Source organism: Haliotis rubra, unplaced genomic scaffold, assembly GCF_003918875.1.
Source record: "Haliotis rubra isolate DU_JTF1 unplaced genomic scaffold, ASM391887v1 Scf87, whole genome shotgun sequence".
Classification (NCBI taxonomy): Eukaryota; Metazoa; Mollusca; class Gastropoda; order Lepetellida; family Haliotidae; genus Haliotis; species Haliotis rubra.
In genome coordinates, this window is record NW_025767601.1 from 392,882 (window position 1) to 417,948 (window position 25,067).

The 25,067-nt window shown below is 38.1% G+C and overlaps 2 protein-coding genes across 3 annotated transcripts in view; one reads left to right on the forward strand and one right to left on the reverse strand.

The window, feature by feature from the left end:
• Nucleotides 1-7,234: 7,234 nt before the first annotated feature.
• LOC124263179 (heterogeneous nuclear ribonucleoprotein R-like) lies at nucleotides 7,235-14,363 on the reverse strand. 2 transcript variants are annotated; one of them, XM_046697751.1, is made up of 12 exons: nucleotides 14,238-14,363; nucleotides 13,297-13,479; nucleotides 12,884-13,107; nucleotides 12,568-12,675; nucleotides 11,886-12,062; nucleotides 11,423-11,558; nucleotides 11,022-11,230; nucleotides 10,623-10,796; nucleotides 10,019-10,134; nucleotides 9,292-9,398; nucleotides 8,879-8,985; nucleotides 7,235-8,364 (listed from the first exon to the last, which is right to left on the reverse strand). In XM_046697751.1, exons 2-12 carry the CDS (start codon nucleotides 13,475-13,477, stop codon nucleotides 8,047-8,049), a joined length of 1,857 nt encoding a protein of 618 aa, XP_046553707.1. In that variant the 5' UTR covers nucleotides 13,478-13,479; nucleotides 14,238-14,363; the 3' UTR covers nucleotides 7,235-8,046. The 2 variants fall into 2 exon arrangements, with proteins under 2 accessions (XP_046553707.1, XP_046553708.1); XM_046697752.1 differs by lacking the exon at nucleotides 8,879-8,985.
• Nucleotides 14,364-14,894: 531 nt separating this feature from the next.
• LOC124263148 (tRNA wybutosine-synthesizing protein 5-like) overlaps nucleotides 14,895-25,067 on the forward strand; it is a 29,700-nt gene continuing 19,527 nt past the window's right edge. Inside the window, 5 exon segments of the mRNA XM_046697710.1 lie at nucleotides 14,895-15,530; nucleotides 15,759-15,825; nucleotides 16,066-16,083; nucleotides 16,085-16,192; nucleotides 22,452-22,501. Coding sequence (XP_046553666.1) covers nucleotides 15,091-15,530; nucleotides 15,759-15,825; nucleotides 16,066-16,083; nucleotides 16,085-16,192; nucleotides 22,452-22,501 — 683 coding nt within the window. The 5' untranslated portion in view covers nucleotides 14,895-15,090.

Consider the following 25,067-nt stretch of genomic DNA (forward strand, 5'->3'; position numbering starts at 1 on the left):
GGTGGTTAAAGCGTTCGCTGGGTTCGATTCCCCACATATATACACTGTCTGAAGCCCATTATGGTGTCCCCTGGCCGTTTCCTACGTATGCATACATTTGTATCTAAAATGTACGACCTGCTCAAAGTAACGTATCATCTGTATTCACTACGTGTAAACCGTAACAAGATCCATCCAACATCACAGTACCCCAAAGTATTCCACCTTGTAATGAAATGTCTGGATGCATGTATCAGTTCACACAAACATACACGGGGAAAAGGGTGCTTGTCGGTTGGATGGGACCTGTTCCTTTAAAAATATCACTGAAGAGATTCATTCTTCATTGTTCAACTAAAGCACAAAAATATGTGCCTTAGTGAGAAAGTGTAATCTCAAATATAACGTGTTACATTTGACCTCTTTATAGAAGGCATTGTGCATTCATCCTTTGCCTTTCGTTCGATATTCAAGGACAACAAGGCAAGACCTTGCTCTTTTGCAGAAAAGTGCCATTGGAAAATTACAAGGAGCCCTAGAAAACCTTTGGGACTATCTTGGACGCCACGTTCTTACTGGGTATCCTGTTCAGAATCTGGAACTGACGCAGGTACTCCACGAGAAATGGAAGTGTATTTCGATACTGAGAATTCGACGCTTGATTGACCGTAGGAGACTTGCAGACCCGTGCGAGGTTACTACGTCAGGTACTGGTCATCAGTGGTAATTCTTACAATCACAACAATCCTGAAGTTGAGAAATGTGTGATAATTAAATTGGTTTCATAGTCACAGTGACCGTACTTGTTGTCACTAATGATATTAACCATTGTGTGTATTCCTCGGATTCCAAGTAAATTGTTAACACAAAGTTTTATTTCTTTTAAATCAGAGTAAAATATGTTGGTTACCATTTTAATGCGCATATGTTTTTGAAAGCATATTAAGTGTTTTCGTGCACTAAAGAAAAGCTGGTGGTGCTTGATTATTGCTCACGTGTATACTTTGAGAAGCGGTTTTTTAAGATGTGTTGATAACCGACAATCGGTTATGAATACACAACGCCAATCGGTTGTTAAAGCTTCCAAGCACTGTCGCCTCTCAAACGCCCAGTATATAACAGTTATGAACGTCAGGACACTGGCTGGAGACTTGGATGGAGGTCGTTTGTAAACAGAATGTTTCCCCTCTTAGGTCGAATTCGTCGGTTTTGGTGGTCTGGTGCTATTCTTGCCTTATGACGACCTGTACATAATCGGAAATCTACGGATCGATACTGTGAGCAAAGATCCGTGCCGCCCGAGTACGATGTCACACATCAACTTTGTTGCCTTTACTGTGGTCTCGGTTAGGTCACAAAACGACCGTAAGTCCTTGTTTAAGTTTGGGAAGTTACATTTACCTTCGGGCTAATATTTTGTGGAACGGGGCCGTATATTCTGGTTATATCGGAGGAAATCGAGTGACGTAGCTTGTGGACGTTTATCACTTACCAACTTCTTAACTTATGGTGATAAGAAATTTGGAAATAATCAGGGCGAAACCTCCGAGCTCAACGAATTACGGATTATTTTCAAGTGAATAAACAGTTTCATTCCAAGAATTCCTGCCACCGTCTACCAATCGAGTTTGGGAGGTGGGTGGTATAATGTTCCTGTCTCAGAGAAAATGTCATTACTGTACTTATGCGTGGTATTGGTGATGAATATCATTATATTGTCGGTCCATTCTTCAGTAAGAACGTAAGGCTAAGAACATTAGCCAAAGGCTAACTCAATTTGACCCAATATGGTCAAATTTCAAGCTCTCTTGAAGTGTACTTAACTTGGTCTCAGGAGCAGATTAAGGAAATATTGTATTATTATGAAATGCGTTAATTCCTCCAACAAACCCTTCCAGTCATCACGAGCGAGTATGGTTTTACGCCGCTTTTAGCAATATTCCAGCAATATCACGACGGGAGACTCCATAAATTGGCTTCACATATTGTGCCCGTGGGGAATCGAACCCGGGTCTTTGACGTTACGAGCGAACGCTTTAACCACTAGGCTAACCCACCACCCCCTCGTCTTCGCGCGATTCTTTTATTATGTAATGTTCGTTAGTATGTCATTTGTACATGGATCATATCAGCCCGAAATTAAGGAATATAGTTCTGTTCTGGCGTAGGAAAGAGTTGTTATTAATTCACGAAGGACTAGCATCCGTGGTAGGTTCTTCAAAGCGTTCCACTTAAGTCAAAATGTTTGTCATTGAATTTGAAGATTCCATTGACCAATCACTATTGATAAAATGTAAAGATACTGATACCGGGGAGATGGGTCTAACAAACAACCTCTGGATTTAGAGGATATTACCGCTCCATTTGAAATCGTAGCAGCGTTGTAGTACCTAATTAACACCGAAATTTGTTTTAATGTCTTATCAAATTGAATTTCTTGTCTGTGGTAAAAAGTCTGTAAATGAGTGGACAGGGTAGCATCGATATCCTCAACTGGGATAGGACTGTAGTTCTACTACACTAAATATAAAACAGTTGCTCCCCGAGCGAGTATCTAAGTTCTGATGGAGGCATGTGACAGCTGTGATTGGGTGATATTGTGTAAGATATGCTACATCCATCCAGTAATCAGTAAAACTGACCACACTTTTTAAATGTCTGGCGCTGCCTTTTTAACACGACTTATGCTGAATGTGTGCACAAATATTTTCAAGTAGGTGATACTTGGTGCGGAACTGGGGTCGACGTCTTCAGCTTCCTTTTCTCGGAAAAGGAATTGGTTAACCTAGTCAATCTTTGTGTTTTTATTGAAGCTCTAAGGCCACACTGTGCATATGTAGTTCCTCAGAGCGATTGTAACCCTAACACGATCGTATACCCCATACTTTAACATGGACTTATGACAGTCGTAGCGCTACGATCGCTTTGAGGAACGGGGCCCTGGCTATTTTGTATGAACATAACGTTACTATGGAAGTCTATGGGAAAACATTTGGTTTTGTGTAACCTGTATAGTCAGTGTGAACGCATTTTAGACCGATATTTGCTCAACACAAAATCTAATATATGCAACAAAACTGATTTGTCTCGTAATTTTGGACACCAGAATCAAAAAGTTGTTTCACAATCATTATTTTGTTGTCACTTTCCGCTATTTATTACCAGGGAGGACCACTTGCTGGCTGAACAGCCAGGTAATCAATAAGCGTGTGCAGTGATTATGAGAAATCGTCCGAGTTGGTCTGTCGATTTCATGTGACTGTGCAAAATTTGGTTTTGTTGCAATTATTAGATTGTGTGTAAGTGAGCAATTCATCGGTCTAAAATGCAGTCAAACGGACTATAGCATCATGCCAGAGCTTTAACAGGTGCCGTTTGCGACCTTTTATACAAGAAGGAACAATTTTGACCGATCTGCCGGGGTATGTGCAAAGTTCTTATTTTCCTGTGCATAGTATTTCATGTTGGGTAACATGACGTCTGATTAACGGAGGGCAATACTGATTTTGATTGGGTACAATGAATTGTGCGGAAATTTAGAATGCTATCTTGATTCAAGTTTAATGAAATAATACTATGTGTCAATCTAAGAAACCAATGTTTGCGAAAATGGTCATGTGCACACTGGTCCGTAGGTAAATAAAACCAGTGATTCAGGCATTGCATGTTACCAGTTCGTAGTTTAATCACACAGCGCTTTCATGAAAATAATATATAAAGACCAATATTTTCTGTAGAACCTTTGTGTCAAGGTCACAAAGACCTTTCCATGATCACTGCCTTCCAGCCATTTATATTACACTTAATCCGTATGCGCCCTTAATCGAGAACCAGACGAGGTCAAACATACCAGTTGGTTGAAGTGAATCAGTCTCAATTTATCACAGACAACCAAACCAGAACGTATTAACCGTCACCTCGAATATTTGAGCACGTCCTGCCTTGAAGAGAAACGACAGATACTTCACATTATATGTTGTAACAAGTTTATTCACAACCGCTAAGACAACCGATGAAGAAGCAAAGGAAACATTCACGCGGAGCCAGGCGTCATGTTGTTATCTCGAAAGTGTTAATGCCACTTTTACCCCAGCAGTTTGAACGCCTTCAACGTAAGAACATGGTCAATACAATTTGCATAAGACCTCATGAGGTACGAAGTTCTTTCCTCCATGACGCCCAGCGTACGCCAATAAGCGATAAACTCACCTGCGGGGACTCCTCGCCTAAGCCATTGTCTTGTTACAACAGCAGCAGCGACGTCGGGTTGACGAGGACAAGCTCAAGTCCCACGTCTTTGCATTATCTAGAAAATAACAGACAGTATTGTACGTATCTGTCACACGAGAACTATGCCTTGTGCCCAAAAGAAATTCTGGTTTGGTTGTACCAACGGAGGATCGAAACAAGCTGGTCGACAGGTTTTGGGTAATACAAAACCATTCCCGCTCTATTTCGCGAGGGAACGCCTGTGTTTGGAGTAAATGTTCGCTTTGACGAGTGAATTTGCAGGGGGTATTTTCGGACGAGATGCATAAAACCCTGTTTTCCAAAAGTACTAAGAATAGACATGGTTTGTTTAGCTGTATTATTCAGCTTTCCATCCTTTGGGCAACACGTGACCATGCCCGTACTTAGAGAGCAACCGTTCCATTTTCTTGGGTCGTCAAGACTTGGTTTGGGATCAGCATACTTTAATAATGCTCCAAAACTATTTTGCCCAAGAAAATGAGAACGTGCAAATATAAATAAGTATCAATGTTTTCTTATGACCCTTGTTGGCAAGAATGGAATACAATCTATACTACCCATCAAAAGTTTAGACTCACCAGTGTAAATGTAGCCACTTACTTCAGTCAACTGTTCTAAACTAGATTTTGCAAAGTACTCCATACTGTTCGAAGGCACTGTTTACATATGAAATGAATTGTAAAACAAATTCGTAACGTTGAAAAGAATGAATTCAATAAATGATTAAACTCAGTAAAAATGGGCGAATTCTTAAATTTTACACAAAAACGCAGCTGTTGACATGCATGATATTTGCACATGCTTTTCAGCAATTTGATGCATGATTCATCTGCATAAGGTTGTTGGTTCACCCAAGATGGAGAAATTCATCTTTGATGTACCCATATATGCATACATAACGTGGTGAGTGCTTTCGGTGAGTCTAAACTTTTGATGGGTAGTATATTTGAAATCCTGCCCCCCGTCCCCTCTACAACTCAAAGGGACGGTTGCTCCTTAACTCTAAAGATGTCACCCATCAGAAGAGTAGGGGGTGGAAATAACTTCCGATATGTGTTCAATAGGTTTCGACTTTATGTGCCATACATAATGACAGTTCAATTTAATACCTTTTATGGTTCTAGTTTCCATGTCACCAAGCTTCCCTTACACAACATGATTAATTCGTTATCACATCTGTTCTGGGTTCAGGAACTGAAATTACACACAAGCGAATTTCATCGTCCCAGACTCTTGATAGCAACATGTCGAATCCGCTCTTAATGTAAGCAAAAACATAAATGTTTAACCTACAAACTTGGATAATCTCACGCGAAACAATCTTGCATGAAGTTCGAACACGACCCTCTTCTCAGTGACAAGAAATTTCAGTTTGAAGCTCTCATAAAATCGACATGATACTTAACAATACCCATTCTTGCTAGGAAATATTAAACTTGTTAACTGTGGGTAGGGCAAACGTTTAACTATTAACGTGCATGAATATTTGTATTTCCAAGATCAGTGTCAAAACGGGTATAATTACCACTGTCTCATTTCATAAAATTATGACTACCTTAGTGGGGCATGAAACCCATCTGGCAACGATCCACTTAGGTACGTTTAAAGCCAGTCCTCGTCCATATTCATTCACTTCATCTTGGTGGGTAGGATATCAATACAATTCTAACCATATCTATGTGATGACTGAAATGAAAATTAAACGATTTCCCCCACCTTCATAGCCTAGTTTATTTGTTAAGACTGACCAGGTAACATAATACTTACAATACTTGTTAACTACTATTTTGGGTTGGTTGAATTATAGTAACCTGTTGGTTAATTGGAAATCATCGTAACCTGTTAAAATGAAGGCAAATACTGTTCTAACTCAAACGTTTTGATCAGTAGTGATTTCTTTGATGCATATTATTTTAATATAAAACTATGGCTTCAGAGATTTAAGCATATTAAACTATGTCATGTGTATTATTGTGCACATCGTGATATCATTGCAATAAGAAAATGCTTGTCCCTTCAGGAATATCCATACTGTTATATATTGGACCATCAACATCTCACGTAAAAGGACTGATTTGTACTTTTTTCAGTTTGGAAAACACACTTGCATGCAAAATTTGAACAACGTAATCCTGACTCAAGCATGGTTTGCATGCCTGATGGTCTTCGGGAACTTTACAGTAAATACCCTGTTGGTACAAGCCCATGTACGATTTGGTGGTTAATTATAACATTGACATATAGAAACTTTTAATCTGGGGATGCCAATTCAAACTAGCACCAATGAAATCTACCAGACATTTTGGGAAATTGCTTTTGAGCAATAATAAGTTCAGTAATTATTGGATAGTATGTTTCCAATTCTTGAAGGAAACCACAATCTTTAGCTTTGGGAAGTGGATTTTGAGCAGTAACTGCTTTTCCCAAATCTTTATGCATATTACGCATACACAAGGAATCCATGTTCCTAGTAGCAGGGGATTGACTTGATGTATCAGGTATCTATTTTTCCAAAGGAACCAAGAATCTGAGCGAGTTGTTTTACGCAGCTTTTAGCAATATTCCAGCAACATCACAGCAGGGAACACCAGAAATGGGCTTCACACATTGTACCCATGTGGGGATCGAACCCTGGTCTTCGGCGTGACTAGCAAATGCTTTAATCACTAAGCTACCCTACCCCTTACTTCAAGTAAGTCTTTGTACATACCTCCAGTAAAGCTTACCTGTACCCTGTGAATGCATGTCATGGCAAACAAACCAATCACCAAAACAGGGATAGCAGTGAACGAACAAGCTATGCAAATTTAAGAACAAGGATTTTTTATGAAATTGCCAATTGGTTGGTACTTTGGAAAAGTTCTTGTTTATCCACCTGCTTGCCATTTACCTGATAGTCCCTGTGCCTCCGGTGCCATGGTTGTAGAGGTCCACCACTTGTGAGGGACTGACTGCATTCACCAAAAAGGACCAAAAAACTGGTCAAAGCCAGCCAAATGCAACATAGTTTTGAGGTCTCAAATTTTGAAACCTAATTTTATTACAAAATTTCATTGTGAACATTCTTCCTATGAACAATTTGTTCACGCGTGAAGAGGGGGGAAAAAAATGACAGATTTTGAAATTCCGACATCTACACATAAAACCATGACTTTATTCGCCAATTTTACTATTTTTTGTTGTTGGATTACATAAGTAGCTGCTGTTAAATGCCAAAAAGAAAAAGACACTACAAACCACAATGATAAATGTGAAATATTACAAAGTTTGTGAAATGAACTTGATGACAAGTTGGTTGTGAGCCAAATGAATACACACATTTGCCATAATTTAGGCTTACTTCTTTACAGCGAATGATAAAATAAATGCACTAATGAAACAAAAGTCTTCCAGCACAAAAGGACAATGATTACAGCAAATGAGTAAAATAGCTTCCAGTACAATTTGGAAATTCCATGATTTGAATTCCTTCACCTTTAAGTGATTCATGATTGATGTTCAAGTGTGTCCGATGGGTAACTGTTTATGCAATTTTGTTAATCACAACAGCTGCCAGACCTTTTAGATTTTGAAAGGCCATATGATTTTGAAAAGTATCCATGTATCAAGCTGGTAAATAGGTGGAGAAAGTTCCAATTCTTGCACAAAATAACTCCAATTTTGGCTCGATCTTCTTTCCAAATGTGGGGATGTTAGGATGAATATGTACATATATATTCCATGAGGAAACAGCCAGAAGTAAAAAATTTCAAATTTTGCTCAGCAATTTTTGTTTTTAGTTTGAACAAAGGATGAAAGGCAGGTCGACCTCTTGATTTAGCCCCAATTTTGACCGTATGAATCCTGGTACCACTGAGAGTCATTTCCACCGTAGCCACCATATCCAGACTGATCTAAGGGCTGTTGAGGGATAGGCTGGTTACCCCAGCTATCCAGATTCCTCCTCTTTGATTGTCCCACGTGCAACTCCATCCCTGCTTTCCTCTTTCCCCCTCTCAACTGCTTCGGTTGGGCGTTTCCTCTGCCCCTGGGGCCTACCACGCCTCGGCCACGGGCGCCACGCCCAGGGCCTCCCCGCACCCCTGGCCCACCTCGGGAAGGGCCTCGGGGCGGGGCCCCACGCCCACGGATAGCCTGAAAAGCAAAACATACTTGTAGACCATCAACCTTACATACTATAAGAATTTTAATAAAAGATATTGAACTCCATTAAATAGAACTTTAAAGTTATTACCGATTAATTCTTAATGATCTCTACATATGAACATATCTATATAAATATACACGAACCTAACATGTATGTGTGCTCCCTCTTTGAAATTTTGAAGGTGAAATTTTGAAGGTTCAGGTTTTCTTTTCAAATTTTGGGCCAAAATGTAGGCAGTTACATTTTTTTTGGTACTTTCGATAGCTTTTCCTTTTTGGTTGCCAATTCTGGCAAATTTTTGAAATTTTGATTTTCACTGCCTTTTTACTTTTGTTGATATGAATCGTGCTATTCCCTCCATTAGGGGAAGTAGCATAGCGTCACATCTTTAATATACACAGCTAGGGAACGCCAGTTCTACAACTTTGATATAGATCTGGAACTGATACTGTGATACTCGCGAGTAAAGGCAGTAAGGATGATAGAACAGGTTTTACTAACCATTGGGGGAGGGGGGCCGCCACGCCCACGGCCTCGGGGGACTGGGGGACCATAGCCTCCATAGTAGTCATCGTAGTCAAACCAACCATAATCTTCATAGTAGGGATCTGAAACAAGTCCCACACAGAGCTTTGTTACGATTTACTACACCACATAGCTACCTCATCAACTCAAACAGGGTTCCGCCCAAACAAAACAAAATTTTACTACTCAAAACAGTCAAAAGCCAAAAAACAAAATTTTGTAACTGCCATTTTTGAATGCAACTACATCTACAATACCGCACAAACTTTCCAAAGCAAGCAATTTTGACAGCCAAAACGTCACCAGTTCCTTCGAGGACCATACAATTGAAGTGAGCCAAAGAGGATACAGGAACAACTAAGGAAGGACATACACATGTAGATGCTTACCTCCATATCTTCCTTGTGGAGGTGGTGGCCGAAAGCCACCTCTTCGCGGGGGCCCACTGGGAGGGGGCATTCTCCCGCCAGCTGGGGGGCCCCAGAAGTCGTCATATCTGAGGGGAAACACAATCATAGCTATGGTACTAGGAAAAAAGGGATTGGGAAAAAAGCATACATAACATCCATGTATCTGTAGTTGTACATTCAATCCAAACACCCACAAGGAATGTGTAGAAAGCGATACAACAATTCTCTTCACAGATTTTTATTTCCACCAGAAAGCAGTCAGCTTAAGATGGGCTGTCTTCTGTGGTACTTGTCAACCTGCTGCATGCAAAATATGTCTTGTTAACTTCACAGTAAATATAGATTTGAGAGGTGGAAGACACCCCATCTTAGGTCTTTCATTTACTTTTTACTGGCTTCCAACTCTCACAATAATGTCTATTGGTGTTTAAAAGTGTGTATTCATGATACTTTGGGATATCAGTTCAACCGTTGAAAATATTAATCAGGCAAGGAAGTGGCAAGGGGCAGAACACATGGCATTACGGGAAGTTGTTCTCCACAATAGTTGTTATCAGTGATGTATGATGTTTGATGTGTGCACGCGCGCATTGTACACAGAACTTATCCCTGATACTCCATGTGTTATGTATTGGAGGTACTTACAAGTGTAAAACAACGTGTGTGTCAAAATAATCTAAATGGAACTGAGAAAGCAAATTCGTACCCCATAAAGCCTCTCATGTATTGTCGTCGTTCATTGTCCCTCTTCCTTTGTTCTTTCTTCTTGTTCTCTGATGGAGGTTTGGCCAAAGAAATGTCGATATCCATGCCCCCGACTTTCTGTAAAGAATAATTATTTTCTGTTTTTCATATCCATAAATCACAGATATGTGAAAGCAGTTATTTGTGCACAACCCTACTTAGGCCTTTTTCAATCTTTCAGTACATTCCAGTATTAACGACAGATGATGCCAAGATCCAGGAGCATTTTCAGCTGTGTAGTTGCATATTCAATCTAAACACCCACAAAGAATGTGTAGAAAGCGGTACAACATTTCTCTCCACAGACATTTATAACCATTTACAACCTACAGTTCAAAATGGCCTTTCTTCTGTGGTGCTTATCAAACTGCATTATGAGCCAAAGACTTCTAGCTTTGCTCAACTGAACAGTAAGTACATATTTTGAGATTATTCAGTGTGGAAGTGATGAAACACCAGTCTGCCTGCTTATCAAGAAAATAAACATTTGCTGTATGGTTGTAATATTGCCAATGTTCTGTAATTCTTTAACCTTAGTTGCTAAACACAAAAACATTTAATCTTACTGTATTGTTAAGAGTATCCATTGCTTTGACTGCATGATCCCTATCTTCAAAGTGAACAAATCCGTAGTCCTTGATTTTCTTCACTCGTTCAACTTTGCCGAAGGCTTCAAACTTTTCCTTAAGTATTTCTTCTGTTACATCCGCAGTCAAGTTGCGAACATATAGCACTTTAACCTGAAACAAGATTTCAAAGTTAAACAGAGTAGGGAAAATGAACTAATCTTAAACACTCATGAGTAACCAGAAAGTATCTTCCCCGACCATTTACTAGGTGTAATACCAGATTTATCACATTCACATCAATGATTTGACATTAATTCCCTGTTGCCAATGCAACTCTTGCTTTGAGAAGTAACATTTCATAGAGGATCATAGTATCATTTGTAGTAACAAGCTTACCTTAAGCATTGTCTCATCATCTGGCTCTTCCTGAGGATCAGCCCAGTCAACAATAATATCACAACCCCAGACTTTAACACGACCACTTCCCAGTTTCCTTTTGGCAGTGGAAGCAGATTTGTGGCTGTCATATTCCAGGAATGAGAATCCTCTGTTTTTCAGTTTCTGGTTGTCCGCTGATCCATACACGATGACATCTGTGAGACCCTCTAAAAGAAAGAGTATACAGCGTGAAGACAATGGACATGAATGTCATTTATTGATTTCAAAAGAAATACAGAGATAGCCCATACTTGCACAATCTGAACTTATTTTAAGAACAAAGGCTGAAGGGATGGTTAGTTTCATGTGTTACTTAGTTCAATCATGATGCAGTGTTCCAATGGCTTATTTTAACTAACCTGTTCTTTTCCCAAATTCTTCTCGGATTTCCTCCTTTGTTTTATTTTTGGGAATGTTTCCTACGAATAACCTCAGGTTGGCAATTGAGATGTTAACTTTCAACGTCTTGCCCTTTCTGATTTCATAGTTGTCCAGCTGAAATAGCAAGAGATAATCAGCATTAATGATTCCTCAGTTCGTGTAAACAGCAAAAGTGTGCACCAGGCAAACCATGACCCATGCATTTGGGGTACAATGACAAGATCACCTCTGCCTGTGCAAAAGCGTACGGAAACATTTCTGCCTTAAATTACCAGCACAAGGGAAAATCCAATGTAACTTTATTACAGCGATTTACAACAACAATAAATCAACACATTGTTTGCCCTTTGGGGACTTAAGATATAAATTTATTTTGTGGAGAGAGAATAATTGCAATGTTAATTAACAATATTTTTGCAATGTATTCCACAAAACATGTACCTGCTTGACAGCTTCTTGTGCCCCCACTTTGTCACAGAATGTGACAAAGCAGTATCCCCTGTTAAGGCCTGTCAGGGGATCCATCATTAGTCGGAGATCCCAGATCCTTCCGCACTTCTCGAACAATGGAATAAGTTCATCTTCAAACAGATCTTTTGGAATTTTGCCAACAAAGACCTGAAACAATGAACAATGATATTTAATTTTAAAAAGAGAAACAGGGTAAACTTGAAGTGAGACCATAAATTTAATGAGGTTTTTCAAATATCATTTTATACATTCATGTGGCTCTAGATGTGCCTATCCCTCCATTACCAGAAGCAGTACATCTACAGAGCTAGGAGTGAATGAGTTTGGTGTCTGTGCCGCTTTTAGCAATATTCCAGCAATATCACGGCGGGGAACACCAGAAATGGGCTATACACATTGTACCCACGTGGGGATTTGAACCCGGTGTGACGAGCAAACGCTTTAACCACTAGGCTACCCCACCGCCCAGAGCTAGGAATGCCGGTTTTACAAAACTATAAATACGAAACTGAAATTGCGGTACTCCGCTTGCTAAACCTGGATGTCAACTTACTGTCAGAAAGGTCATACCACTTGGCTGTTTAATTCTTAGTCTAGAAGTAAAAGTAGCCCTAAGAACAATTGAGGTAATTCGGATTAGTCAAAAACAAACCTCGTGACCTGGACCTGGCTGTACATCGTCCTCATTTGGTGGAGGTCCTCCATATTTTCTCTGACCCGTAGTGACATCCAATGAATATCCAGTTCTATCTAAAATTTCCTGAAATAGAGAATTACACAAATACATTAGGAATCACCAATTTCTTTTGTCAAAGAAGTGTCTATAATGTCAGAAATATGAAAAAAAAACCAAGTTTAAAGGTTTCTGCCTTTCAGAATCGATTAAGACTTATATTCATAATTTTGTCCAAGAAGACAACGAACCAAAGGTCACAAATGACTTCACATTAGTTTCAACAATAGCTCACTTTCAGCTTGGCTTCATCTGGGCCCTTGGCTTGTGTTGCAGCACCGCCTTGTTTGCTCTTCTGGCGGTACGTTTTCATTTGTCCACACAAAAATGCACTTTTATTGCCCACATGTTCTAAGTTGCTGTCACAAAACTGTTTCAAGACCTCTATTGCATCAGTGGCGTTGAATTCTTTAAGCGCGTCTAGTGCGCGTTCATCTAGATCAGATGGGGTGAGTTTTCCTGAAATGAATTTTGCAACATTAACATGGCTGTTCAACAAATACTTACTGTATGTGATAAGTAATGCTACACCCAAATACTTCAATTACAACAGATAATATACTTTAGCATTATTTCAGCAGTATTGTGTGATCTCACTAGAATGAGGCTGTCTGGCACCTAAGTCAAAAGTTGGCTATTTTCCCATACCTGTTAAATAAATTTTGACCAATTCTTCAGACACTTTTCTGTCAATTCCATAGTCAGTTAATTTTTGCAAGTCCTCCGCTCTGCCGTTAATTTCAAAATCCATTTGGTCGTCTTTTTCGTCTTCGGCTAATAATTTGTCTTCTGTCATTTGGTCCATTTGCTCCTCACCGTTTGTGGTCATTACTGCAAAGAAGAAAGAAAAACATTCAATCACTTCTATTTAATTAATAAGCAGGTCGGATGAAAATTATGCTGAAACATTAAAACAATTTGATCCATACTACCATCTTCAGAAATGTGTTTTATGCCTATCAGTAAAATAACCTTGTTTGACAATCATAATTACTGTTCATGAAAAGGCAACGCACACATTGACAGGGCACATCACTGTTGAACAAAGAATCTTTTTGAACTGTCCTGGAGAAATGTACAAATAATTCCACAAAATGAGACTCATATTGACGTACTTCTCACATTACCACTCATGAATACACAATATACTCCATTATCGATTGTCAATACCCAAGACCGAAGAAAAAACCCGACCGTATCCTGTTGACCTACTTCGAAGACTGATCAGCGTGGGTCGGCGGCAGCCATGCCCACGCGGAGAGACCACGTGTTTGCAAATAGCAAAATCAACTGACGCACAACAGAGATGAAACACTCAACGTGTATGCGAGGTCCAGGACAGATTGCAAACGCTTAGGTTTGCAAATTCGGACACTCAAAATCCACTGTCACCCACATCAGAGACAACAAACAACCAGGACAAAGAAATCCCTTTGTCTTTCACCGCGCACACCATGGCCATGAAGGTGGCGAGAGAAGAGTCAAGCGAAGGCTCATGTTTGAAAAACGTTTTCAGCAGGCAATTATTACTTAAATGCAAGCAAAAATACACAAAATGGTTCCAGGTAACCTAAGCAATAAATTCTTACCTCGCAGAGCTTTAAGAAAACTCCTCTACCGCAGTAAGACCTTTCAAAATTTACTGGTAGAGATTTGTTGGCCAAGGTAGAAAAAGGATAAATGGCGGAGAGGTCACGTGACATATCGTCGGGGGCCTCTTCTTTGCCGACAGGTTACATATTTATCATATTTTTATGTTTTCCTGAACATTAACATTTCATATGGCATAATTAAGTATAGTGCCTTCTGAAAAATATTTTTTGGGTCGTAATTTAAAAATCAATCGTAGTATTTTGTACATCATTCCAGTTCAGTCAACCGGTTTCAGTGTCATATGCAAATTTAACTGTGTACTACTTTCTTAGTGGCTATTTATATTGAGATATTAGGCTTGATGGTTGATATATGTTAAGTATAATAGTTGAGTGTGAAAACATTTATTATAAAGAAAGAATATATGAGCATGCCACCAAAATAACAGTCATACAATATCATACCCTATAACTGTAATGATCGATTGACTGACGCTGCTTTTAACTTTGTATGTTGAAGTTTATTATTTTAAACTTTTACTTTGTATGTTGAAGCATACACACAGTTCAAGCAATAGTTATATATTAATATATTCAACTTATGATTTCACTGTAGTGCGATAGAATTTTTGACGATGTTTTAACATTTAAGAATGCAGATGATTTTAACAACAGATATGGTATATGGTTTGTCGTTAGGAATATGTAAGCTCCATGTGGGCTGCAGTGAAGTTCAGCCTTGGATTTGTTTGCGAAAAGACTTTAGGGCTAAGAGGAAGATCCGTTATTTTAGAGACAGCTAAATCGTGACATGAAATCCTATTGACGTGGCTTAGTTGTTGTGTCGACCATGAAATGTTCACATATTGTTACCATTGTCAGCTTTATGTTAGGGACTGTTATTTTGGAAACCCCAGAAAATGGTAAACAATCTGCTAAGGATTTGACAAGTGAGCCGGGGCATCTGAAACCGTTTGGATCAGGTCGTCCAAGTAGACAGATTGATACAGTCGATGGTTTTCCTGACCAAAGGGCGTTTTTGACAGACTATGTTTTTGGGTCTAAACCACTAAAGATGACAGGAGCTGCAAAGTTATCGCCTGCTTTCACTTTGTGGACAGACGATTATTTTCTGTCGCTTGATTTACCGGAAGACAGTACCGTTCATCTTGAAACAATAAAGAAAGAGAGCAGAGATCAAAATACTGAAGATATGAAGTTTCAAGATTTTATAAAGATTTACAACAAAACTGAACACTACATGGTCGATGGTGTCCCAGAGTATCTTGGGTACAGTTCTGTGTTTATTTTCATGTTATATGTATCTTCAACATCTGCTTTTAGTTGTAAAATTTGTCAAAAAGTGAGTCACTTAGCTTGTATCTTTTGCAATTCATTAATTGTCAAAGGATGTGAGGCAACAATCAGCAATTATATAGTAATCTGTAAGAACTCTGGACCCAGAGAAAATGAAACATTTTTCTCATTGTATTGTAAATTGTAAATGTGTATTTCCAGGGGTGACTTGGTGTTCCCATGTGCAGTCCAGTGTACTCAGTTAATGGAAGAAAGTGTGGTCACTGCGGTATGTCAGATTTCCAAGTGAAAACACAAAAAATGTGCACATGCCATTTTAAATGTTACTTTAGCAAATCCCAAAAATGTAACTTATGAACTGGGCATATTGTCAAGTTTAGTATTGACTTTTAACTAAAGATGTATTTCCAACATATATATTTTCTTAAATCAAATTTTCGGTAATTTATGATCAGTGATGAGTAATGTAGTACACATTTGATGAAGCATTTTATATATTTTTATATAGATGATGTGGTTCAGCAGTGGGGGGAACTAAGTCTGTAGTCCATGCTGATGCTGTAGACAACATCAACTGTCTCTATCGTGGAAACAAGACGTTCATAATGGTGGATACCAACAAGTACAGAGACAAGGTGGGGAGAGTACTAAACACCTTTATACTGACACTATAACCCTTTGATTTGATAGATTTTGGTTCAAAGTAATAAGTTGAGTCCATATTTTCGTCAAGCTTAATGTTTAGAATAGTGAAATTCTTATGAGCAAAACTGAACAACCCCATGAGCCTCCACATTTTTCTAACATTGTATGCCCACAAAAATACATCTAAACAGAAGTGTTTAAACACATGTGTAACTTGACATTACCAACACAAATTTTGAATTATCTTTTTTTCTGAGCCATTCACAATGGTAATTATACAGATCAATTACATATAATTTTCTAAGCCCCCCAAAGTGCGCCATTGTTAACTTCCAGTTCACACAGAAGCAATTAGCACCTGTCATGTAATATGTATACACGTGTCATTCTGAATGAATTAATATAGCCAGAGGGTGTAATTAGTGGGGGCTTGTCCTTCATAGTTAATTCATTGTTGTACATCACTTTGTTCTTTGTTCTTTGTCCTTAGTCATTGTTTGACCTTTGTGGATACTCAGAGGGTCACGTGTAGTTTCACATGTGGGGAGTTAAACACTATAAGATATCAGCTAAATACCTTACCCTTTCCCCCAAGTAACTTGTGAAAATGTTGGCATTTCAAAAATAACTCACAATACTTTTAAATTAAATCATAAACAGTATCATTAAGTCATGGATAGTGCCATAGCACAAGTCATAATTTACCACTGGGTCAAGTCACTCATAATTGATTGATTGAGTTTAGCTTTATGACGCTTTTAGCAATATTCCAGCAATATCATGGCAGGGGGACTCCAGAAATAGGCTTCACACATTGTGCCCATATAGGGAATTGAACCCGGGTCTTTGGCGTGACAAGCGAAAGCTTTAACCACTGGGCTATCCCATCGCCCCACTGATAATACTTTGGATAGTAATATTGCATCAAGTCATAGACGATGGCATTTCATTCATACCATAGATTAGCAGCACTGCATACATTTGTTGATCATACTTTGTGTCAGGTCATAGAAACCAGCACTGCACAAAATCATTGTTTATACCATTGTGTCAAGTCATAGAAACCAGCACTGAACAAAAACATTGTTTATACAAGGCATAGATAGCAGAACTGCATACAATGATTGACTACTATTGTTCCACTGCATCAAGTCAGAGACAGTAGCACTCCATAACGCCTAGTACCATTGCAGTAAGTCATAGAGAGTACCATGGCAGTAGTTCATGACAGGAATTTGAAGTCAATAATTGCAGCATTACAAAGGCATTGCTTGGGGTTTTTTAAACAAAAGAATCTGAATGAATGCAACAATTTTTAGCATAACATTTATCCGCTATGAGAATATTTTAAAATCTTTTTAAAAATATACTGGTTAAAGACAAAACTTCACCTACCTATTTACTAACGCTTAGATACTTCAGTCAAAATGAGGACATGCTGGCCAAAAATAAAGAGTGGGAATTTCCTCGGTATATATATGGGATCCGTAACAGGAAACAGTTTTAAGGCGTGTAATTAGGGAAAGGATGATCCTCTGCTAGAGTCCACACACAAAGAACCTGTCTCCTTTGTTCCCTGGTTGTGTAACAACAAGCTGTCAAGGCCTGCAAGCAATTAACACCTTGCTAATAACTTCCATTAAGCCTGCCTTACAAAGCCTGTCTCCTGAACAATTGGGTGTACATGTGGCATTCAGAGGCTGGCTAATTAGTTCAATATATATTTATGTCAGTTTCCTGGGTGTAAAACTGAGACCCAGGAATTTGAAAGCTTATTGACAGGTGTATGTCATGTTGCACATTTCCAGGTGTCAATTTCTCCATAGTGAAATAATGCATGTTTCTTTTAGCATGCAATGTTTTCAACAAATCCAACAAATCCTTGTGATATTTTGTAAAAGTGATTATAATATAGAGCAATGATCTGTCAAAACTGATTAAATCATGAAAATGTCTAAATGCCTGAAAACAAACTCACTGATGCATGTAAGGTAGCCTGAGTGGTTAAAGTGTTGAAATATACTGGATTGGAAACTAATGCTTACTCGCTGAATACATATAATTTTGATAGAAACAAATAATTCCCTTTAAACTGAAAAGGAGACCAAGTGAGATGGAAGATTCTGAGGAAAACTAGACTTGCTTCATTTAGGGCTTTAGCATTGTAGAAAGGCTGAGTAGAAAGGAAAATAATGTAGTTCAGGTACTATGAGATATACAAACTAGATTGTTGTCAAAACCCCAGCTCACTCTGATAATATTTATCATTAATAATATGAAAATAAGTGTTACCCTTCAGGGAAATACATTTGTTTGCTATGTGCATGAAACAATACTGTTACAAGTGGCAGATATGTATGAATCTGTTAGGATTGTTTTGACGACTTTCTTAAAGAGATTGAGGAAAACTAAATGTTTCCTTTTAGTGACATTCAGTGTAGGCCCAGTAATGAAATGGCAAGTTAACTGCAAATACAGTTTCACACCATAGCGTTTTGATTTGTTGAAGTTCTAATTCTAGAACGTATCACCTCAGTTAAAACAAGTTACAACTCTAAATAAGCTTATGGACATGTGATGTAGCCTTGATGAAGACGTGACACATAATGTAAATTAATTCATTAACCATTTGAAGCATCCTACCAACTAAAAGCATCTCATATCCATGATTGTTATTATTCAGAGATAACTTGTTATAACCACTATAAATATGTATTATGCACAAATGTGAACCTTCACATGTATTATGGAGCGGCATTAATATAAGCCATTTAGGCTTGTTTGCCAATCCTTTTCTTTATTCTTGAATAGAATAAAATATGTTTAAACCAAAAGCATCTCATTGTGCAGAGAGCAATTTCTGCTTCAGACACACACTGTTTAGAACATTTACTAGTGATGCCTATCATATATGAGAATGAAGCTTCTGCTGTTAATGTTGCTGAAGTGTGGAGAAAGCAGGACTAGCCTAGGTGGAACTGGTGAAATCTGTGGACATTCTTCTGTTGATTGTGTCGAAAGCTACATGTCTGTGATGTTACTGGCACAATACAGTATCTGGGGTATTTAATTATAGTCATCTGTCTTACCTTGAGGCACCTGTCACTTGTCATATCAGAAATCACCCAAGTATTCCACTCTGTTAAAATTTATGAATAAACAATGCCTTCTAGAAACAGATCAACATATGTTATATTACGCACCACAGCAATGGTGTACGGTCTTAGAATGATTTATATATCTGTAACATATCAATCTGATTTCAATCAGTGTCCCATCTTTGAATTTACTTGATTACGACACATTGGGTTTCCCTTGTTGTGTTTTGGGAATCTCAGTTGTGAAAGAAACTGTACCGCAGCGAATCATCTCAGTTTAACATGGTGGCACAAACAAATTACAATTTTCTTTCAGAAACACAGCTGTGCCTCGACAACTTGTAAACAGTCAATTAATGAAATTGCTTTACGAATAATGAACGAACTACTACTAGTATCACTTATTCGTCTTATCATAGCCACACTCCATTAAATTCCATTCAGTACTCTAAACTCTAAATGTAAGTTTTTCCAGTACTCCTATATTGAAAAAATAAGGAGTTCATACTTGTGATGTTGAAAATAATCTGGAGCCCTGAGTATAAAATACTGTGACCCCTGAAGGTCCGGGTTAGAATGATCCTTCAGTGACCCATGCTTGTAGTAAGAGGTGACTAACGGGATCGGGTGGTCAAGCTCACTGGCTTGGTTGACACATGTCATCGGTTCCCAATTGCGCAGGTCGATGCTCATGCTGTTGATCACTGGTTTGTCTGGTCCAGTCTGGATTATTTACAGACCGCCGCCATATTGCTGGAATATTGCTGAGTGTGGTATGAAACTAAACTCACTCACTATAAAATACTGTAAAATATAGTATCATTAACTTGCCTTTGAAAAGCAAACTGAGCATAGCTATTCTTCTCTGACAGATTGTAAGTGACCATGTCATTGTGAGGACAGTGTTTTAGTTATATCGTGTGTGTACTTGCTAAAGCAGTGTCTGACAGTAAAATACTTGTGTTTCAGGTAACCTCAAGTATCATTGTTTCGCCTTTGACCCCACGGTTTTATCTCATCTGAAAACAGCTGTGAAAAACTATAAAATGCATTGATAAAAAACTAGATGTTTCTGCATTGCTGTGGCAGTTGTTTTAAACCAACAGTAACTGGTTTAAACATATTTATTTTCAGAAACCTTGGTTGATAAACAAGCATTTTTATGCTTATATAAATACCACCCCAGCAACATAACAATTCCAAAATTGTGATGGTTACAAGTAAACTAAAATATTTAACAACTCATGTGTTCATAGATAAATAAGCATGTGTTCATAAATAAATGAAGCAAAGTTGCAATTAACAATATGATGATAAGTGCTACAATGACAACAAGTAAACACACAGTAACTTCTAAAATAGGCATGTGTGTGTGATATGTTTCAAAAATAAATTCCACAAATACACCTGAATAAATTTAAAAAGGGCTACAGACAGAGACAATACTTTATTTCCTTGAATGGAATTAGTTTTGGATCACAGAGCTTGACAAACGAATAACAACATAAAATATGAGATTACTAAAAACATAAAAAGAGATAAACATGTGCTTAAAAATAATTAAATGAATAAGATGATAACTGGACATTCAACATTTGCTTAAAACTGCAATACTTTGAGGTATAAAAGACGTTCGAGCTGAAAACACAGTAGACTAACAACTAGTCTCTGAAATGAACATATTTTACTGAAAAAAGTTCATAGTAAAAAGAAAAATATATAATGAAAAGGAGCCCTGAGACTTTCTTCATTTTCAGACTGAGGAAATCTAGACTTGCCACATTTTCTAGACTTGCGTGGGCTTTCTTGGATATATTTGCTTCAGGGTCTGTACGACAGACTAAAAACACAAGTACTTGGCATGTTGTCTTGAAGTATGTTTCATACACCCTGATAGTTTGGAAGACATCTATACATGTGAATTATACTTGGACATGGTTGTATCAGATGACTCCATGTCCTTATAAATACTTCTCTCAAGTAGTGTATAATGCCCATCATGTCTCAAAACATTCAACATGTTGAAAAGTTCACAAATCTAAATAGTAATCTTACTTTCCACAATGTATACAACAATGACTTAAATTATTTGATCAACAACCTCTGTAATAACTTGTATGGCCAGAGAATGTTTTTCATGTTGTCATGTTGTATCTTGTATCTTGTATCTTTGTTCATAGCAGCTACAACTGTACACATACATTCCCCAGGAAGCTGTGGAACTGGTCATACACCATGGGTTTACCTGAGATAATTGTTTTTTAAGTCCAGGGTTTAAATGGGTTTTGGGGGCTTAAGGGGCCACATTGGGCATGCTTCAGTTGGCTACTAATTAGTTTAGCTAATTCTTACATACTCAACCCATACCCATCATAGATGGAGCTTTCGATGTCAGACTGAAGAAAGTCCTCCACTGACACATGTAACCTGCAGTGTAATCGCTCCAAGGAGTAAATATTTTAGTTATATGTACCAAACAATGCATGACTTTGATGACTATGGTTCAAACAGCTGACTTGCCCCAGGACCCAAATATTTGTGTCTGGTCTTAATTTGCATGAGGCCAGGATGCAGTATATCTGTCTGGTTCATGGCGGCGTTTGGTGTCAGGAGCCGAGCATCCCATAGCCTTTGATATCTGGGAGTATTCATGACTCTAAATATGAGTTTTTATACTTATCAGATAAAGTGAGTGTTACGACATCCTTATGGGAAAGTAAAATGGCTGAAGGAATTTCCTGTTTGAATACTGAAAGGGCACAATTATTTGATGCGATGGCCTGTTTGGGCAATTTGCCAAGTTTCATTTACTGTGTTACAGTCAGATGTTTGAAATGTCTTCACATATTCACATTTCTCAATGTCATGTAATAAAGAGTAGCATATTAAACAACTGATCTTCTTTGAAAAGTCTTTTGATAATCTCAATTAATATGTGTAAGGGGAGACAACTGGATAGTTTTAGCATAGGACGTTTTTCAGTAGTTTTACACTGGGGTGGGGTTCAACATTTGTTAGGTAAAGCTAGCTACATCTATTTTCAGTCTCGTATAATTTTACCAGCTGGAACAGTGAATAATAATATGAAGGCTGAATATTATTTTCATGCTGAAGGCTGAATATTATCATGCTCCTTGCTGTCTTTTCTCAGGTAGATCTTGATCATCCAGAAGGCCTGTACTCCAGCATGGACGTTGACAGGTTTGTTACTCTTCACTTCAGGCCGCAATAAAGAAAATGCTTGTTCCAGGTTCAGATTGGATCAGAAAGGTTTTATCACAGTTACTATTTAATAATCTTTAATACTATTGGCTTGTTGAGAAGGGATGGTCTTATTTCAAATTTGTTTGTCACAATAGCTCCAGTAGCTGCAACTGCCTACGTGGTGTAGTGGTTAGAGCATCCGCCTGGAGAGCGGAAGGTCGCGGGTTCAATCCCCACCAGCGTCATACCAAAAGACGTTAAAATATGGTACTTGTTGGTCCCTGCCTGGCACTCTGCATTAATGGGTACAACAAGGACTGGTCGGCTCGGAGTCAGTATAATGTGTCTGAGTGGGGTAATCATGCTTCACTGCGGCATGGTATCTCAGTGGGCTTGCACTATAAAACCAGCTTAAGTCTGGGCTAGTACAAGCAGGCACACACATACACGCATGCATGTCATATGAGCGAAATATTCTCAAGCACAACAATAAACCCAATTTCACCTCCCCTTCAGTGGCAGCATGCCAAAAACACTGAATTTAGAATCTGGGTTTCTTGAAGGTAGCTTCAAGCTTTACATTTGAGTTGTGTGTGTGGCCAGGTCACCTGAAACATTTCTAGGGTAGATTCATTGATAAACCTAGTTAAATATGGAGATCATGATTCCAAGTGGATCTTTTAATCACAGTGTATGAACTTTTACATGGTTCCTTCATGTTGTTTAACATAGCATAGATGGCAACTCACACACTTGGAGTTAGACTTGATGTGGTGGGGCAGCTTTGTGATTAATGCAGAGGTACAGATAAGCTGCGTATCTGCATAAATTAGCAAATATTTATGTGAAAACTCAATTCTTATTAAGTCTATTGCGTACAAGTACACTTGAGGTTTTGTAAATACTCAATAAATTTGATGTTACATGCGTACACACAAAATGTCAAAACTTCACTTGCGTACCAGTGCATAGATAAAATAACTGAAACATATTCAGAGGTTCTATTTTAACACATGAACTTGGCAACTTGCAGTCTTTCTTATCGTTTCTCATATTACACATCCAATATAAGTAACATTTAAACTTTATTACATTTTTACAATTAATGAAAAATGGCAAAATACCCAATTGAGTTTGAGTGAGGTGGATAAAATCTATTTGGATACTGAAAGGAAAATTAGGTTACCCAATTGAGATGAACACAAGCGAGTACATAACTCAATGACCCCAAAAGTTGTCTGTAGCTCTGTTAACGTGTCTGCACTCTAAAACCCGTGTTTATTCCCCACTTGAGTACAATGTGTGAAGCCCATACCTGGTGTACCCCACCGTGATATTGCTGCAATATTCCTAAAAGCAGCCTCAAACGCTTGCTTAATCCCTCCCTAACTGATCATTTATATTTATAGTGTTCTTTTCATTATTGGGGCGGTGGGGTAGCCTAGTGGTTAAAGCGTTTGCTGGTCAGCCCAAAGACCTGCTTCGATTCCCTACATGGGCATAAAACTTAACTCGCACACTCTTTTCATTACTTAACTTTTGATTGGGAATATTTGACTTTTTAATCAAGAATATGTTCAGAATCTGAATTGATTTGCTTATCTAATTATCTAACCAGACTGTTTTTTGGAAAACTTGCATCCATGTCAATCCATCCAACCAACAGTTCCAAAGGACTCCGATCATGTTGCACTGTGAGACTTTGCCCCGAACATGACCCCATTCTGTGTCTTTGGCATTTAGAATATCTTGCTCATTGAAGCCTTTAGTTCAGCAGCTATTTGATGAAAGGATTGTTTTTCAGCCAATTCAGTTTTATCCTCTTGGTATGTTATACTGAGGAATATAGTAATCAGCTTGTCTGTCTGTCAGTTCGTTGGTAATCATTCTTTTGTCAAGATGTCAATGTCTAGTCTCTGCTGAAACTAATATTTATGTATTCCCTCATGACACTTTGCATACAAGAACAGGATAATTATAGGTACATTTTGCTATTTAGGGAGTTTTTTAAATTTAAATTTTTGTCTATATCCATGGTAACAGGTATGAAAGACAATGTTTGTATTGATGTGTTTGTCCACACTATATCTCCTAGACTACAGGGTCTTCATTTGTGAAAATATATATGAAAGAGGTGAGGTAGTCAAGTGGTGCCTTTTACTATTCAAGGAGCATAGAAAATTTTTTACGCATTGAAAATTACCAATTCACCACGATTCAAAATGTTAGATCACATAAAAGTTTAAAACAAGTTTATATTTTAACTTGGATCTATATGCTATTTTCCAGACAAGTGTTATGTATCCCTGTATCACTGATTTCAACAGGGTTTGAGGTATGAGGCAGAACATACCTCTACTCATTGACAAGTACTTAGGTGATATACTTCACATATAACAAACTGCGGAAAATGAAACACCACAACATTCATAATAAGAAAGATTCAGTGTCGGAGCTAAATCTTATCTGGAGCTCTGTTTTACTATTCACTAAAATTTAAAACAAAACAAGACTCGGATCAATGTAATTTCCCTGTATCAAGTACCAATGTGCATATACTATG

Bases quoted from the DNA above. Each gene is read 5' to 3' on its own strand.
- LOC124263179 (XM_046697751.1), bottom strand. From the start codon at position 13,477: ATGACCACAAACGGTGAGGAGCAAATGGACCAAATGACAGAAGACAAA. The intron at 13,108-13,296 runs GTATGGGAAAAT...AATTCATTTCAG, and splicing joins GGTCAAAATTTATTTAACAG to GAAAACTCACCCCATCTGAT. The intron at 11,231-11,422 runs GTTAGTTAAAAT...TCTTTCTTTTAG, and splicing joins AGAATTTGGGAAAAGAACAG to AGGGTCTCACAGATGTCATC.